This window comes from Ailuropoda melanoleuca, chromosome 2 (genome assembly GCF_002007445.2).
Source record: "Ailuropoda melanoleuca isolate Jingjing chromosome 2, ASM200744v2, whole genome shotgun sequence".
Lineage (NCBI taxonomy): Eukaryota > Metazoa > Chordata > Mammalia > Carnivora > Ursidae > Ailuropoda > Ailuropoda melanoleuca.
The window spans coordinates 27,868,858-27,887,652 of NC_048219.1; the positions used below are offsets into that span (position 1 = coordinate 27,868,858).

The 18,795-nt window shown below is 40.5% G+C and overlaps 1 protein-coding gene across 7 annotated transcripts in view; it reads left to right on the forward strand.

The window, feature by feature from the left end:
* The first annotated feature begins 753 nt into the window (after positions 1 to 753).
* ZYG11A (zyg-11 family member A, cell cycle regulator) overlaps positions 754 to 18,795 on the forward strand; it is a 100,292-nt gene continuing 82,250 nt past the window's right edge. For 6 of the 7 annotated variants that reach the window (XR_004623079.1, XR_004623080.1, XM_034652806.1 and 3 more), the window contains exons 1-2: positions 754 to 1,046; positions 16,033 to 16,198. Coding sequence is in view for 4 of the 7 variants with exons in the window: in XM_034652806.1 (XP_034508697.1) it covers positions 957 to 1,046; positions 16,033 to 16,198 (256 nt within the window). In the remaining 3 variants the exon portion in view is untranslated. Of the gene's footprint in view, positions 1,047 to 16,032; positions 16,199 to 18,795 lie in introns of those variants that run through there. The other variant, XM_034652812.1, reaches the window with a different exon arrangement.

The window sequence follows — 18,795 nt, forward strand, 5'->3', positions numbered from 1 at the left end:
TCAAATCCAAGGCTCATACTCGTTTAGAACTACCATTTCCAAGACATATTTTTTCTTAAATTAGCTGAAGTGTATGAATTTACTGCTCTTTGAGGGTTTCTTTCTTGGAGCAGGTTATAAGGCTCTTCTTGATACGTTGTAGGTTAGAAGAAAGCAGACTAGTTCATTTTGTGGACTTACTAGGTCAGAAGTGGTTTTGGTATTTGATTCATCCAATGTCAGTAGAAGTTGAAACAGAGAAGGCTGATATAATAGAGGTGCCTGTGCCGGAGTTTTAGGAGAAAGGTCTTTAAAATACATATATTTTTAAGTATTAAAAATATGTATTATATATTAATTATATATGTATATATATATCCTACAGGTGTCTGGCTGGCTCAGTGGGTACAGCATGTGACGCTTGATCTTGGGTCGTGAGTTCGAGCCCCACGATGCGTACAGAGATTACTAAAACTAAATATATAAATATTCTATTTCCCAACTTCATCGAAGTGGTCTGTGGGCAGGCTCTACAGGGGCGAGAGGAATGCGGTGTCAATCTCTGAGGTGTGGGTTTGAGGGAAGATGGACTCAGAGGGGTGAGTAGGAGTTGGGTGAGTGGCACAGCAGGTATGAGGCCGCCAGAACGAGACTGTTGGCCTCAGATAGGGTGGGGTAGTGGTCGGCTGGAGGGGAGAGGGGAGAATAGGCCAGGGGAGAGCCCAGCCTAGGGGCGGGGTCTGCGGCGGTCCGGCCTCCGCGGGAGGGGGCGAGGCTGCGGCGGGCGCGTGCGCGTCGCCACGCCGGGCGTTTCAAAACTCCTGGGGCCCGGACGGAGCGGCGTGAGGGCTGCGTGAGCTTCTTGGGAGCCGGCGACGGTCAAGCTGTCTGTCGGCTGGAGTGGACTCCTCCTCTCGCGGGATCCGGGTCCCGGCTCCACGCCCGGGAGACCTGACGCCCCACCGGCGGGGGTCGCCATGGTTCACTTCTTGCACCCGGGCCTGTCGCCCCGGACCATCGTCCCTCCTGACGCACAGAAGGATGCGCTGGGTTGCTGTGTGGTGCAGGTGAGCACGGGCGCGGGGACGCGGACCTAGGCGGGACGCTACGCTCGTCGAGGAGTCGTCGGGAACTGTGCGGAGGCACTTACTGGTTCGTTTGGCCGACGCGGGGGTAAAGTCTGAAGGGCTGAGCCGCGGCTGGGCCCGGTTGTCGCTGGGGAAGTGCTTGCTGGAAGGGAGTTTTCTGCCCGGGGCGTCCCAGCCTCAGGGCAGAGCGCGCTGACCTCGCGCGGCAGTCTGAAGGCGCGGCGCGGGAGAGTGTCGCCCGCCCCCCGGCTGACCTTGGGGAGGGGGTAGTCCTCTCCTCCAGTCTCCGACTTTGCGGCCGGTATTTTGCAGCGTGGGATAAGTCCGGACGAAAGCTCTGGTCATGGCACTAGGCTTGGCCGGCAGTAGACGGTGGCGCTTATTACTGTCAAAAAGGAGCCCAATGCCCCAAACCTCGACCGTACTGCCATGTGCGTTGTGGACGTGGTACCCCACAGAGGCTGTGACCCAGCAGTTCCTACTACCCGAGGCCTTGGGCCCGGCAACTCTAACTGGAAGCCCTCCTGAGCCCGGCGGGGGAAACTGGAACCCCAAGACTGAAATTCCTTCAGTTCACGTGTTCTCCCTCCTCCCCCACGGAATTCCTGTTAAAATGAACTTAACCAAAATGCAAACCAAAAGAGTGTATTTGCTGCTTACTCTGTAAGTGTCGCGTTTTTAGAGTAATTTGGTTATCTCCCGTCTTTTGTAAGCATTGATAGTCTCCGTTTTACTGGTGTGTGTGGAGAAGTTGAGAGCTCTGAAAGTTGGTTTGCTCGAGAACCTGAACCTGACATCAGGTGTTCTGAAGTCGGACTCCACATTCTACAACGCCCCAAGGGCCACCCTCTTAGAACTCAATATCTAGAGAAGGTTCTAGAGAACCTAAAATATGGAGGGAAGGAAATATTCATTGAGGTTTTACTTACAGCGCCTCGTTGGAAGGCTTTTGTGCCCTGCAAAAAGATCTGGCCTGTGCTCCTGTACTCTCTGGACTCACTCTTAAATGTTTCTATATAATTTGTAAATTTGTTTGTAGCTAATGGAAAAGCTGGGTTTTTAAGCATGTACTAGCACAGTATCTCAGGCACATTTTTTGTTGCCGCTGACTGGAATTAAAACAAATTTCCTTAGAAAAGTGATCAGCCCATTTTCTCTATGATAACATAGTGTACGGTATACATTCGTTTTATTTATAAGATTTTATTTTAAAAATTACAGTGCACAAATACATTTTTGCTTATATCTATTTCTCCATTTGTATATGTTGCCTTTATGTGTTGTAGTTTCTGATGTAAAGGTCTTTCACATATTTTGTTAAATTGATCCCTCTTTTCGATACTGTAAATATTTTTTAAAAAAATACAATTTTTCCCCCGCTATTGATCTTGTGTTCTACAACCTTGCTAGATTCACTTTTCTCTAGCCTTTTTTTTTTTAAGATTTCTTAAGATTTTCTTCACAATCATGTCATCTGCAAATAAAGACAGCTTTACTTTATTCCCTTTTAGTTCAGCTTTGTTTTTTTTAAGATTTTATTTATTTATTTGAGGGTGTGGGGAGAGCACAGAGGGACAGTGAGAGAAGCAGACTCCCCATCAAGCAGAGAGCCTGTTGTAGGGCTCCATCCCAGGACTCAGAGATCATAATCTGAGCTGAAGGCAGAAGCGCAACTGACTGAGCCAACGAGGCACCCCTTTATTTCCTTTTTCTAAATTGCACTTTCTAGGACCTTTGTAGAATGTTGAAGTGGTGAGAGTAGACATCTTTGTGTTCTAGATCTTTCACCTTTAAGTATAATACTGACTATAGGTTTTTCACAGATGCCTTTTGTCAAATTAAGGAAGTTTTCTTCTATTCCTAGTTTGCCAGGAGTATTTTTTAAGTTATGACTGTGTGTTGAATTTTGTCAAATGCTTCAGCATTTAAGACTATATATTTTTGTTGTTTATTCTGTTAATGTGGTGGATTTTATTGTGAATTTAACTTTGCATTCTAGGAATAATCCCCACCTGGTCATATATTTTTATATATCGCAGGATTCTATTTGCTGATATTTTGTTAAGTATTTTTATGTCTGTGTTTATGAGGAAAATTGCTCTCCAGAAATATTTTATCAGTTTTAGTATCGAGATAATGCTGGCCTCAAAAAATGAATTGGGAAATGTCACCGGGGCGCCTGGGTGGCACAGCGGTTAAGCGTCTGCCTTCGGCTCAGGGCGTGGTCCCGGCGTTATGGGATCGAGCCCCACATCAGGCTCTTCCTCTATGAGCCTGCTTCTTCCTCTCCCACTCCCCCTTCTTGTGTTCCCTCTCACGCTGGCTGTCTCTATCTCTGTCGAATAAATAAATTAAAAAATCTTTAAAAAAAAAATTAAAAAAAAATGTCACCTATTCAGATTCTTTTTCCTATTCAATTTTTTTAAGTTTGGGAGTATTTCTTATTTTTTATTTTTAATTCTTTTTTTTTTTTTAAGATTTTATTTGAGAGAGAGAGAGAGTCAGAGAGAGCAAGGTGGAGGGGCAAAGGGAGAGAGGGCCTTAAGCAGACTCTGAGCTGAGCTTGGAGCCCAGTGTGGGGCTCAGTCTCAGAACCCCGAGATCATGACCTGAACCAAAACCAACAGTCAGATGCTTAACCGACATCGCCACCCAGGCACCCCCTATTTATTTCTTTTAAGTAAACTCTACCCCCACTGTGGGGCTTGAACTTAAAACCCCGAGATTATTTCTTCCTTCAGTGTTTAATAGAACTAACTCACCAGTGAAGCCATTGAGACTTGAATTTCTTTGGGAGAGTTAGTCATATACTTTTATTTCATGTTTATAAAAGGGTCAGTTTGTCAAGAAGTAAGTGCACACACATTTAGAAATGTAATTGTCTAATAGATGGTCAGTTTTTGTAGTTTGTTATTCTAGTAATTTCTGTATTTCATCTGAGTTATCAAATTTATCGGCCAAATTGTTCATACAGTTCCTTTATTATCCTTTTAATGCATGTAGGATCAGTCATGACGTTCAGTTTTTTGTTCCTGGTATTGGTGTTTTCTTTTTTTTTTTTTCTTTCTCTTAGTCTTTGTACTTAGGGATTTGGTAATATTATTAGTCTTTTTGAAGAACTGACTTTTGGCTTTGACTTATATCCATTGTACATCTGTTTTTTCTTATTTTTGCTCCTATCTTTATAATTTCTTACGTTTATTCTGGTTTTAGCTTACTCTCTTTTTTAAATCTTTTTAAGGTGGGAACTTAGGTCATTAATTTTATATCTTTCTTGTTTATAATAGAAACATTTAGAGCTATACATTTCCTTTAACACAGCTTTGGTTAATACCGAAAATTCTGATATATTGTTAGAAATATTTTCTGATTTCCATTACGAGATCTTATTTGAGCCATGGGATATTTAGAAATATATTGCTTCAGGGGCGCCTGGGTGGCACAGCGGTTGAGCGTCTGCCTTTGGCTCAGGGGATCGAGCCCCACATCAAGCTCCTCCGCTATGAGCCTGCTTCTACCTCTCCCACTCCCCCTGCTTGTGTTCCCTCTCTCGCTAGCTGTCTCTATCTCTGTCGAATAAATAAATAAAATCTTTAAAAAAAAAAAAAAAGAAATATATTGCTTCATTACCAAATAGTTGGAGATATTTCACATTTTTTTAATTGACCTCTAACATAATTGTTGTCAGAGAACATACTCTGATTTTAATCCATTTATATTTATTGAGATTTGTTTTATGGCTCAGATATGATCTATCTTGGTGCATGTTCATGTGCACTTAAGGAATATATGAGGATATAATATTCTATGAATGTCAGGTCAAGTTGGTTGATAATATTAATTTCTATATTCTTGCTTATTTTCCAGCTACTTATTTTTTTTTATCAATTCTGAAGATGAGTGTTCTTTTCTACCTGTAATTGTGGATTTCTCTTTTTTATTCTTTCAGTTTTTGCTTCATAAATTTTAAAGCTGTTAGTAAGTGCATATACATTTAGGGATTATGTCTTCTTGATGAAGTAATCCTTTTATTTTTATGATTTCTCATAATATTCTTGCCCTGAAGGCTTCTTCTTTTGACACTAATCTAGTTAACTCCATTTTTCTTATGATTAGTGTTTAACAATCCTGTGTTGTTTATGTTTAAAGCACATCTCTTGTAAACAAAGGTCTTTTTTATCCAGTCTGACAGTGTGTGCCTTTTAAATTAGAGTAAATGTAATTATTCAGAATTGTTGGGTTTAAGATTACTATGTTGCTCTTTGTGTTCTATTTGTCCTGTTGTTTGTTGTTTTGTTTCTTCCTTCCCTGACTTTTTTTTTTTTTTAAGATTTTATTTATTTGCGAGCAGGGAGTGTGGTAGGCAGAGGGAGAGGCTGGCTCCCTGCAGAGCAAGGAGCCTGATCCTGGATTCCATCTCTGGACCCTGGGCCAAAGGCTGAGGCTTAACCGACTGAGCCACCCAGGTGTCCCTTAGATTCCATTTTCTTAAGCTACACACTAGTGAAATTTGCAAAATGTAAAACAGTGTTCTGTTATCACTAAACTTTAAAAAAAATTGCTTTTAAAAATATTTTTTAAAATTGTTCTTTTTTAAAAACTGTTCTTAAAAGGGGGGTGGGGAGGGCGCTGGGTGGCTCAATCTGCTAAGCAGTCTGACTCTTGATTTCAGCCCAGGTCATGATCTTAGGGTTGTGAGATTGAGGCCTGCTTGTCCCTCTACGTCTGCTCCTCCCCCTGCTTGCTCATGCTCTTTCTCTAATAAATAAATTTAAAAAATTTTTTTAAAGAATTTTATTTATTTGACAGAGACACAGCGAGAGAGAGAACACAGGCACAGGGAGAGGGAGAGGGAGAAGCAGGCTCCCCACTGAGAAGGGATCCCGATGTAGGGCTCCATCCCAGGACCCTGGGATCATGACCTGAGCGGAAGGCAGATGCTTAACGATAAGCCACCCAGGCGCCCTAAATAAATAAAATCTTAAGAAATAAAACATGTTTATTAGGAGAGTTACTTGCTGCAGTTTATATTTTAGAAATGATGAGTCTAGGGGCACCTGGGTAGCGCAGCCATTAAGCGTCTGCCTTCGGCTCAGGGCGTGGTCCCGGCGTTCCGGGATTGAGTCCCATGGGATCGAGTCCCATGTCCGGCTACTTGGCTGGGAGCCTGCTTCTTCCTCTCCCTCTCCCCTGCTGTGTTCCCTCTCTCGCTGTCTGTCTCTCTGTTACATAGATAAATAAAATCTTTAAAAAAAAAAAAAAGAAAGAAATGATGAGTCTAGACTGCAGGTAGAGATAGATTAGAAAAGGATTAGGAGCAAAAGTAGAGAAATTAATTTGTAATTTCTTAGCATTCTAGGTAAGATATGGTAGCAACTTGAATTAGAAATTGGTAGTGTAGCTAGAAAGAAGGGGATGGACTAGAAATTTATTTGGGAGGTTTAATAGTCATATGCACAGCAGGAAATAGATGATACACTCAGAATAGGGATAATTCAATGAGAATTTAATTAAAGGACTGTTTCCAAAGATAATAAGGGTGAATTATGGAAAAGCACGGTAATGTATTACTCCATGTCCACTAAGTAACTATTGCCATCCTTAGGCCCAGATGACCTCCCAGAAGGAGGGTCTTAGTCTTCAGGCTGCCATAACAAAAATACCATAGACTAGGTGACTTATACACAACAGAAATTTCTTTCTCATAGTTTCGGAGGCTAGGAAGTCCAAGATCAAGTCCATATCTGCTGGGAACCCACTTCTTCCTTCATAGACACTATTTGCTGTGTTCTTACATGGCAGAAAGGGGAAGGGAGCCTTCTGGAGCCTCTTTATAAGGGCACTAATTCCAGTCATGAGAACTCATGACCTAATCACTTCCCAAAGTCTCCTACCTCCAAATACCATCACATTGGGAGTTAGATTTCAACATAAAGAATTTTCGAGGAAAATTCAGTCTATAGCAAGGAGAGAGGGTTAACTTTAAAGCAGTGATTGGGGGAACACAGCCAGCTCAAGGCAACCTTAAAGAGAGAAAGCTGGGGAAATAATCTGTAGTGGGTTGAACTGTGTCCCCCAAAACATGTTCAAGTCCTAACTCCTGGAACCTGTAAATTTGACCTTATTTGGAGATAGGGTCTTTGCAAATGCAGTTAAGTTGAGAATTTTTTTTTTTTTAAGATTTATTTATCCTAAAGAGGGATAGAGCACAAGCGGGAGGGGAGAGGGAGAGGGAGAGAGACTCTCAAGCAGACTCCGCACCAAGGATGGAGCCCCACACAGCTGGATCCCATGACCCTGAGATCACAACCTGAGCTGAAATCATGAGTTGGACATTCAACTGACTGTGCCACTCAGGCATTCCTAAGTTGAGAATCTTGCTGAAATTATCTGGATTTAGGGGCGCCTGGATGGCACAGCGGTTAAGCGTCTGCCTTCGGCTCAGGGCGTGATCCCGGCGTTATGGGATCGAGCCCCACATCAGGCTCCTCTGCTATGAGCCTGCTTCTTCCTTTCCCACTCCCCCTGCTTGTGTTCCCTCTCTCGCTGGCTGTCTCTATCTCTGTCAAATAAATAAATAAAATCTTAAAAAAAAATTATCTGGATTTAGGGTCCACCTAAATCCAGTGACTGGTGGGATCTTTATGAGAAAAGGGAGGGAGATTTGAGACCTAGAGACACAGGGAGCAAGGTCATGGGAAGATGGAGACCTAGATCAGAGTTTCCCTCAGCCAGGGAAAGCCGGGAGCTACCATAAGCTGATAAAGGAACAGTTTTTCCCTGGTATGTTCAGAGGAGAATGGCCCTGCTCACAGGGACTTGATTTTGGGACTTCTGTCCTCCAGAGCTGTGAGAGAATAAATTTCTGTTGTTTTTAGCCATACCATTTTTTGTGGCAATCTGTATAGCCACACTAGGATATGAATACATGTTGTAACATCATTCACCTCCCTCCTATCTTTGAAAGTTTCATGTTGTCAGAACTAAACTGATAGCAGGGCAAGGGCATCCATTCATGGGATCCACTTTACCTCCAGGAGTACAGAGCAGGGTGGAGAAGATTAAGGGGATGAATCTGGGTGGGAGGTAGGTGGCCAGTTGAAGCTACCTGACACAGGTAAAACTGGTAGGATTTTGCTAATGTATTGGATATGTGTTTGTGTGGGGTGTTGATTAAGAACACGAAAGTATCAGTAATTTCTCTGTCAGTAGAAGGACCTAGACCTCTTAGCACACAGAGTGTATGTGCATTGCCTCTGTAACCTTAGATTAAAATTCTGTTTTAGGAATTGTGGAGGTTAGTGATAATCCATCCACATCAATATAAAACTTCATGTGTCACACAGCTGCTGACTCTAAATGAAAAAGTTTGTGACAGTGGAGTTTGACTTGGTGGTTATCCTGGACAGGGAATTGATTTATTCTTACTAATGGAAAGTATAGGTCTTTAAAGTGAGAAATAATGGAATCTATTTTACGCTTAAATAGAATTTCACATTCACCATTGGCATACCATGGGCTTTGGATGTGATCTTCTAGTAGTCACATACTACAAGGAGTATGTTCCAAATTCACAAGAGTACTTTGTAAAATTGTGTATTTAGAATATATGGATAGAAGTGCTCGCTTTGGCAGCACATACACTAGAATATGTGGATAGGAGGGGCGCCTGGGTTTAGTCAGTAGAGCAGTCTTGATCTTGGTGTCATGAGTTCAAGCCCCATCTTGGGCGTAGAGCCAACTTTAAAAAATGTATATATGGATAGGATTTTGTTTTAAATTAATTTGAATTTACTGGGTACCTTCCATATAAACCACTGTCATGTAAAACAAAAGAAATAGAGAACAATGGATTTTGATAGGTTGATGCTGCCTGTTCTCCCCAGTTCTGTTTAGATGTTCTACTCTTTATCAAATTATGTTATTGATCTGAAAAATCCTCTTTCAATACTGTTCCATTCCCCAAAATGTCTGTATAAAGGAGGGGTTAAAAATAATCATTTGCAAGTACAGATACTTCACTTGTTAGTTATTTATATTTATCCTCTTCATACTTCCAAAATGAACTTGAGGTATCTTCATATTCTACTTTTAGAAAGGAGGAAACAACAACAACAAATCCAGTATCATCAAAGTTACAAAATAGATAAATTAGGAAATTATTCACATTCTAACAAAAAGCCACCAAACTTTTCCTTATAGGATGCAGTAGTGCAAGGTCATCCAGATAGCAATTCATATAACTAGGTAGATTGGTAATGAAATAATTTATTTTATTTATTTATTTGAGAGAGAGAGAGAAAGAGAGAGTGGGCACGAGCAGGGGGTGAAGGGCAGAAGGAAAAGCAGACTCCCCCTGAGCAGGGAGCTCAATGCAGGGCTTGACATGGGGCTCGATCCTAGGACTCCAGGATCATGACCCGAGTGGAAGGCAGCCGCTTAACAGACTGAGCCACCCAGGCGTCCTGAAATGAAGTATTTTATAAAGATCCAGATGTGTAACTTTTTTTGCAGCTTGATCTGTTGCCAAAAGTAAAGTGTCTGCAAATACTTCTTACTTTTTGGTAGTGTAAACTCTTGAATCTTGACATTATTTTTATTGTTTATTCTTTTAATGTATGTTCATTGAGCCTCTGCTATGTGTCCCTAGTTGTACTATTGCTCTGGGGAAAAGTCGCATAAATACGTGGTTGCTTTTTATTCTAATTTCAGGGTTGGGGAAATTTAATATCTGAGTGAAAGGTCGTTGATGGCCTGTTGGGGGGTCAGAATTTGTTCTCATATTCTGGTTTTCAAGAAATGGTAGTTGAGCACAGCAACTAGTTCCAGTACATGCTTTATGACAGCTGATAAATAGAGTTAACCACAAAAACAATTATTGATCTTACATTGGTGTATCTTGTAGAAACACTGTTAAAAATTCTCTACTATCTGTATTTCAGGGAATTAAAAATAGTGTTTTTGAGTGCAAATTTTTCTTGTTAGTTTATATCCATCCAAAACAGTAGAAGGAATACAGTTAGCCATTATGTTAGTTTATTTGAAAACATGCTATTTTTAGCACACTAATTTCTAGAGAAAGGGGAGATGTGATTAAAACTAGATGGATCCAGGTTGCAATGTGAGTTTATATTACTTGTCTCTTAACTTGGAAGATTTAGAATTGATTGTAAGAAAGGGTTTGGTAAATGATGCTTTTTTAAAGAAATGGTCTTGTTTCCTGTGTGCTCTCAACACATTGTGGAGATCAAAACTATAATGCCCTACATAAGTGAAATGCCAAAGGTAGAGCTGCAGCATGATGGCCCGACAACTTGGTTATTATTTGATTCAGCATTTTAATGTATTTTCTAAATTATTAGCCATGGCAATAGTTTAAGAGGTTCTTTTTAATTTTTTTTAAGTTTTTATTTATTTATTTGAGAGTGAGCACAGAGGGAGAGTGAGAGGGAGAAGCAGACTCCCTGCTGAGCAGAGAGCCCGACATGGGGCTCAATCCTAGGACCCTGAGAGCATGACCTGAGCCAAAGGCAGGTACCTAACCGACTGAGCGACCCAGGTGCCCCCCCCCTTTTTAAAGTAGGCTCCGTGCCTAGCGTGGAGCCCAGTGCAGGGCTTGAAATTACAACCCTGAGATCAAGACCTGAGTTGAGACCAAGAGTTAGATGCTTGACTGACTGAGCTACCCAGGTGCCCCTAAGAGGTTCTTAATATAAAATTACAGGGGATACTGGTAAGTAAATATCTGCTGTTGTTGATCAAAAATTAAAGCCTAAGCAAGGGAAAAAAAAGAAAGTATCAGTAAAGATTAAGCAGCTAAATAGATGTGATGCCATTTTATTGAGCAATAGAAGACTGGGGAAATTCAGTTTTCTACATGGTGAATTTGAAGAATTTGTGACAGTTAAGTAGACATGTCAGGAAGGCAACTGGGTACCTAAGACTAGCTTAATGAGAGATACGAGCTGGAGATAATCTGGAATTCATTGGGTTTATAGATTAATATTTATCTATTTTTTTTAAAGATTTTATTTATTTATTTGAAAGAGATAGAGACAGCCAGCGAGAGAGGGAACACAAGCAGGGGGAGAGGGAGAGGAAGAAGCAGGCTCTTAGCGGAGGAGCCTGATATGGGGCTTGATCCCAGAACACTGGGATCACGCCCTGAGCTGAAGGCAGACGCTTAACGACTGAGCCACCCAGGCGCCCCCTATCTATCTATTTTAAAGTAAAGTCTACTCCAACATGGGGCTCAAACTCACGACCCCGAGGTCAGGAGTTGCATGTTCCACTAACTGAGCCAGCCAGGTGCCCCTATAGATTAATATTTAGAGTCATGTAATCAGTAGTCAAATAATACAGAGGTGGAGGCATTAGTCATTATTGGTCTTGGTGGGGGATGGAAACCCGATAGAGTGATTTGAAGAATGAATGGCATAGGATGTTTTTCTACAACATATACTGATTTATAAAACAAAAACCAGTAGCAGAATACTATAGTATAATTCTGTTTACATAAAGTTCACAAACATGGAAAACTAAACAGTATTCAAAATAATGATAGCCTCTGGGTGAAGGGATGGGAAATAGCATCAGGGAGGGACACAATAAGGGACTCTAAACATATTGGTATATACAGTTTAAGCTATGGGGTAAATATAAAAGTATAAAAATATATTTTACGTTTTATTATATTTTTATATTTGAATGTTTAGTATCTTGTACTTGGATTTAGTCTTTATGGTATTTTTTAAATGGGGCTGTCATGTTCATTAATATGGCAAATAATGTTAGAAAGTCTTAAAACTAAATATTCGGGATAAAACACTCTCAAAGTAAGAGAAATCTCCAGCATTCCTGCCTAATTCAGAGAAACTGGAAAACAGAGCTGTAAGCAGACCCTGAAGCTTTGACATTTACCAATGTTGATAACCAGGGATTGGAGGCTAGGCTTTTGTCAAAACCAGGTAGGGAATTTGAGTGCAGACTGTAAACTATAACTATATATATAATATAACTAATATGGGCTAACAGAGGCTGGCTTTACTTTAGTGAAGTGTGATCTAAAAAAAATCTGCTTATGGGAAATGGAAATGGGGAAATCTTGTCAGTTTTGGTTTGGATTTTGAGTGGAAACATATCTCCTAAAAATTTGCTATCGCAGTCCTGTCTTCACACAAATTCAGGGTCTTAAATGACATTTCTTGCTTGGTTCAGGAAATCTGTCCCTGAGAAATTATCAAAGTGATCCCTGGTAATGCCCCTGGGATAAATGGCGTTTAGCAGAATCTCTCTGATGTGACATGTATTCTACCCAGGCCTCATGGGAGTCCTACAAATAAAATCCCACTAAAGATGCACTCACAATTTTATTTATAAAGCATGAGTCTCCATGAGTAAGAATCAGTGACTAAAAGGGTTATATACCAGGAGACTTCAGAAAATGGAATTTCTAAATACTATATTTAAAAGTAAAGAAATAAAAGATGAAGTAAAACATGAAAAAAGAGCCATATACAGTTACACTGGGAAGAACTAAACACCACTAAATAGATAGTGACTGGGAAGATAGATCTATAGAAATTAACCACATGAAGTATAATCTCCATTTTCCCATGGGCACGTGAACCAATTCAGGCTTTTGAGACCTAAGTAGAAGTCTGCTGAGACTGTTTCAGGAAATTTTTTTTGCTTCCCTGTTTCTTTTTGAACATGAATTCCGGCATGGGGATTTGGAACAACTGAAATTAGATTCTTTTGGGAATGCAAAATGATAGATCCACTTTGGAAGAACAGGTTATTAGTTGCTTATTGTAAAGTTAAATACATACGTGAGTAGAAAGTGTGGAATTACTGGGACCCGGGAATCCCATTCCTAGGTAACTACCCAAGACAAATGAAAACTACGTTCCTGGAAACCTTTCCATGAATATTTATCTAAAGCTTTAAATAATCCAAATCCTCTTTTTTTTTTTAAGATTTTATTTATTTATTTGAGAGAGAGAGAGCATGAGCTGGGTGAGGGGCACAGGGAGAAGCAGACTCCCTACTGAGCAGGGAGCCCAAGGTGGGGCTCGATCCTGGTACTCCAGGATCAAGACTTGAGCCAAAGGCAGACGCTTAACCAACTGAGCCACCCACAGGCCCCAATCCAAATGCTCTTAAGCTGGTGAATAAAACTGTGGAAAATTCATGCAGTGTAATACTTCTCAGCGATAAAGAGGAACTAATTTCAAAAACACAACAACATGGCTGAATCTCGAATGCGTTATGGGAAGTGAAAGAAATCAGATTCAAAAGGCCTACATACTATATGGTTCTATTTATATGACATTTTGGAAAAGGCCAAACTCTGGGGACAGAACACAGATAACTGGTTGTATGGGGATGGTGGGAGGGAATATCTACAGAGGGACAGTAGGGAATTTTTAGGTGATAGAACTGTTCTCTATCTTTATTATGGTGGTGGTACAGACTGCATTTGTTAAAACTTATAGAGCTAAGGATACAACAAAAAGTAATTTTTTTGCTAGATGTAAATTACACCTCAATTTAAAAAACAAAAACGCCTGGGTGGCACAGCGGTTAAGCGTCCGCCTTCGGCTCAGGGCTTGATCCCGGCGTTGTGGGATCGAGCCCCACATCAGGCTCCTCCTCTATGAGCCTGCTTCTTCCTCTCCCACTCCCCCTGCTTGTGTTCCCTCTCTCGCTGGCTGTCTCTATCTCTGTCGAATAAATAATAAAATCTTTAAAAAAACAAAAACAAATAGGAAGAAAGTGATTACAGTAGTCCCCCTTTATCTGAGGTTTCACTTTCTGTGGTTTCATGTATCTATCAACTGTGGTCCAGAAGCAGGTGATCTTTCTCCTGATGTATTGTCAGAAGGTCTTTAGTGTCATTTACCTAACGAGGTCTCATCACATAGGCATTTATCATTTCATATCATCACAAGAAAGGTGGGTTATAGTACAGTAAGATATTTTGAGAGAGACCACATTCATAAGGCTTAATACAGTATGTTAATCCGTTACAGTGCCTAATTTATAAATTAAACTTTATTGTATGTATGTATAGGGAAAAATAGTGTGTATAGGGTTTGGTGCTGTTGGCAGTTTCAGGACATTCACTGGGGTCTTAGTACATATCCTCTGCAGATAAGGGGGGACTACTCTATAGCATGTCAACTTACTGGAGAAATGTAGTTATGAAGAGGAGTAACTGAAGAGAATATGGGAATCAACAGAAGGTTTTTTGTTTTTAAGGTATATAGTAGAGCATAAATTATATGTTAAGAATAATCCATTTGAGGAGAGTTTGAAAGATGTATGTATGAATGAAGAAATGTCAGGAGGGACCAAGGCAAGGAGGGATGAAATCCAGTCAGCACATGGGGAAATGTTGGTCTTTTCAAGGAGGTACATGTTCTCCATGTAAGAGGAGAATAAAGAAAAGATACGTGTGTTTTCCAGCTTAGTGTAATGGTGAGATGGCTTCCTTTTTCTCAGTGCAGTGAGTCAGAGTCTGTTAACAGCATAACATGTGTTTGAGGAACAAGTGGAAGGCAAAGAATAATTCTTGCTTGATGTTGGGAGAGTACCCTCTCTGGAAGAGATCTTGTGGACAGAGCTACTGTCTCAGAGCTACTGAGGACTCACATACTATGTTATGTGAGTCTTTCCCCCCACTGTAGACGATTAGCTGCTGCGTGTTGCTATAAAAAACTGGATAGTGAAGTTCTTCCAGGAATGGGGTTTTGTCTGGAGAGGGAACAAGCAGTTGAGGTATTTGCAAAGGAATAATTTAACTTTGGACCTTGGAGGTCAAAGAATTATTCCACGTTGAAGCCTTTGACAAAGGTACAACCTCAGTTTGGCCTATGTTTAATACAGTCATGTCTAACACAGTGCCATGCCTTTCAAATGTTTGTTGAATGAACAAATACCAGTGTCTCTTAGTATGCCTTTATAGTCTCACCTCTCTTTCGGTTCTTATCCTTCTACAGCACCCTGGGTATAGCAGCCTTTTACATTGTGAACACTTGAGGGTAATAATAGGCAGGCCTTCTTATCCTCTGGGACATAATAATCACTGAATAACTATTTGTTGACTGAATGACCATGTGATCTCTGCTTGAGTTGTCCCTTGTGTTTTATTGAAATTGTCAGATTTCTTGGTTTTATTCCCCAATAAACTGTTAGCTCCAAAAGGATTAGAACTGTGTTTTGCTCATCCTGTATTTTCANTGTGCCACCCACGCGCCCCAATAGGCAGGCCTTCTTATCCTCTGGGACATAATAATCACTGAATAACTATTTGTTGACTGAATGACCATGTGATCTCTGCTTGAGTTGTCCCTTGTGTTTTNTGATCTCTGCTTGAGTTGTCCCTTGTGTTTTATTGAAATTGTCAGATTTCTTGGTTTTATTCCCCAATAAACTGTTAGCTCCAAAAGGATTAGAACTGTGTTTTGCTCATCCTGTATTTTCAGCGGCTGGAACAGAACAGGTGATGAGTGAAGGATTGAGAGAACTTAATTTTTTTCAAGATAGAACAGAAAGTGTAATAGATAAAATTTTCCATTCAGTTAACAGTTGGAATAAGGTGGTTTCATTACATATAAATCATATAAAACACTGTTAGGGTAAAGATCTTCAGATATCCTCATCAAGTAGTTTGATGTATTTTGTGTGACCACTTTTTTTTTTTTTTTAAGATTTTATTTATTTATTTGACACAGAGAGAGAGAGAGACAGCCAGCAAGAGAGGGAACACAAGCAGGGGGAGTGGGAGAGGAAGAAGCAGGCTAATAGCGGAGGAGCCTGATGTGGGGCGCTATCCGAGAATGCTGGGATCACGCCCTGAGCCGAAGGCAGATGCTTAACGACTGCGCCACCCAGGCGCCCCTGCGTGACCACTTTTATGGTGAATTTTTGTAGATGTATTCTAACAAAGTTTGTTTTCTAGGAGGAGGCATCTCCCTACTCTTTGGTCAACATCTGCCTGAACGTCCTGATCGCTAACCTAGAGAAATTGTGTTCTGAAAGATCTGACGGAACCTTGTGTCTTCCGGAGCATTGGAGTTTCCCTCAGGAAGTAGCTGATCGATTCCTTGGGGTAATGACATGGCAAGGTAAAGATAAAGCTCCTTTATTTTTATTTTATTTAATTTTTTTTTCAATAAGTCTCCTTTATGTTGTACACTTACAGCACTTTACTATTTGAAAAGCACTTTCATGTACAATTCCTTTGCTCCTCACAACAAGTGGGTGGGAAATATGGAAATTATTCCCATTTTATTTGTGTGGAGATTTGAATCTCCGAGTATTTTTGGGATCCCTTGATGGAAATTCATCTTGCTTCTAGGCTTATCTTCCTGTTGGCTTAGCAGAGTGAAAACGGTGGGGAACTAAATGAAGTTCCCACTCCTCCATCTGCTCTTTAGCTTCTGAAATGCTGCTGCTGTAGTCTTGTCTCCTACTCTTTTTTTTTTTTTTAAGTTTTACCTAAGTAATCTCTACACCCAACATGGGGCATCTAACTGATGACCCTGAGATCAAGAGTCACATGCTTTTCTGACTGAGCCAACCAGGTACCCCTCTTACTCTTTTCATTTTGAATATGAAACTTCAAAAAAAGTTTTCCGGGGCACCTGGGTGGTCCAGTCAGTTAAGCAACTGATTCTTGATTTCGGCTCAGGTCCTGATCTCAGGGTCGTGGGATTAAGCCCCTTGTCTGGCTCTGCACTTGGTGAGGAGTCTACTTGAGATTCTTTCCCTCTCCTTCTGCTCCTCTCTCTTGTGCTCACTTGCTCTGTTAAATAAATAAATCTAAAAAAAAAAAAAACCTTAAAATTTTTTTCCTTTACTTCCCATTGTAGTTGGGCTTTCAAGGGCTATGTTTAATTTACCATGTTACAGTTTTTTCTTTTTTCTTAAGATTTTATTTATTTGAGAGAGAGCAAGTGAGCAAGCATGAGCCAGGAGAGGGGCAGAGGGACAAGCAGACTCCCTGCTGAATGGGGAGCCCGACACGGGACTCCATCACAGGACTCCGAGACATGATGCTTAACTGACTGAGCCACCCAGGCTCCTCTACAGTTTTTTCTTAATAAGAAGGTTTTTTTGTAACAAATTATTGAGATGTATTTCACGTACCATATAATTCACGCATTTAAAGTGTACAGTTCAGTGGGTTTTTTTTTTTTTTTAAATCACAGATTTGGGCAGCCATCATCACAATCAATTTTAGAACATTTTCATCATCTTAAAAAGAAACTGCTAACTTGTCCCCCCAGCCCTAAAAAACTACTCATCTACTTTCTGTCTCTATGAGTTTGTCTTTTCTAAACATTTAATACAAATCAAATCATACAATATGTGACCATATTATGTCTGGCTTTTTTTACTCAGCATACTATTGTCAAGGTTCATCCATGTTGTAGCATCAGTCACTACTTCATTCTTATGGCTGTGTAATATTCCATTTTGTGACTGTACCACATTTTATTCATTTATCAACTGATGGACATTTAGTTGTTTCTACTTTCTGGCTATTATGAATAATGCTGCTTATAAACATTGGTGTACAAATTTCTGTACGGACATACGTTTCCATTTCTCTTGGATGTATACCTGGGAGTAGAATTGCTGGGTCAAACAGCAACTCTGTGTTTAACTTTTTGAGGAGTTTCCAAATTGTTTCCCAAAGTGGCTGCACCATTTTATGTTCCTTCAGCAGCATGCAAGAGTTCTAATTTCTCCACAACCTCACCAAAAGTTGCTGTTTGACTTTTTGATTATAGCCATCATGATGGTTGTGAAGTATTTATTGTGGTTTTCATTTGCATTTCCCTAATGAGTAATCATGTTGAGCATATTTTTATGTGCTTTTGGCCATTTGTATATCTTCTTTAGAGAAATGTCTATTCATATCCTTCCCATTTCTTAATTAGGTTGTCCTCTATTATTGAGTTGTAAGAGGGGCTTTTTTTTTTTTTAAGATTTTTAAAATTTATTTAGAATGTGAGTGGGGGGAGGGGCAGAGGAAGAGAGAGAATCTCAAGCAGATTCCATGCTGGGTGTGGAGCCCATCATGGGGATCCATCCCATGACTCCATGATCATGACCTGAACCAAAATCAGGAGTCGGTTGCTTAACCAACTGAGGCACTCAGGCACCCCAAGAGGTTTTGTTTTTTTTTAATTGAAGTATACTTGACATCATTAGGTGTACAACACAGTGATTCATTGCATATGTTACAAAATGATCAGCGTGGTAAATCTAGCTACCATCTGTCACCATACAAAGCTTTTACACTATTTCTGACTATATTCCCTATGCTATACATTATGTCTGCATGTCTGTTTTCTTTAAATATTCTAGGTACGAGTCCCTGATCAGTTACTGGCTTGCAGTTATTTTCTTCCATTCTATGAATTCTCTTTTCACTTTGCTGATAGCGTCCTTCGACTCTGATGAAGCCCAGTTATTGAGTTTTTTTTTTTTAGACTTATGCTTTTGGTATCCTATCTAAAAATCCATTGCCAGGGGCGCCTGGGTGGCACAGCAGTTAAGCGTCTGCCTTTGGCTCAGGGCGTGATCCCAGCGTTGTGGGATCGAGCCCCACATCAGGCTCTTCTGCTGTGAGCCTGCTTCTTCCTCTCCCATTCCCCCTGCTTGTGTTCCCTCTCTCGCTGGCTGTCTCTGTCAAATAAATAAATAAAATCTT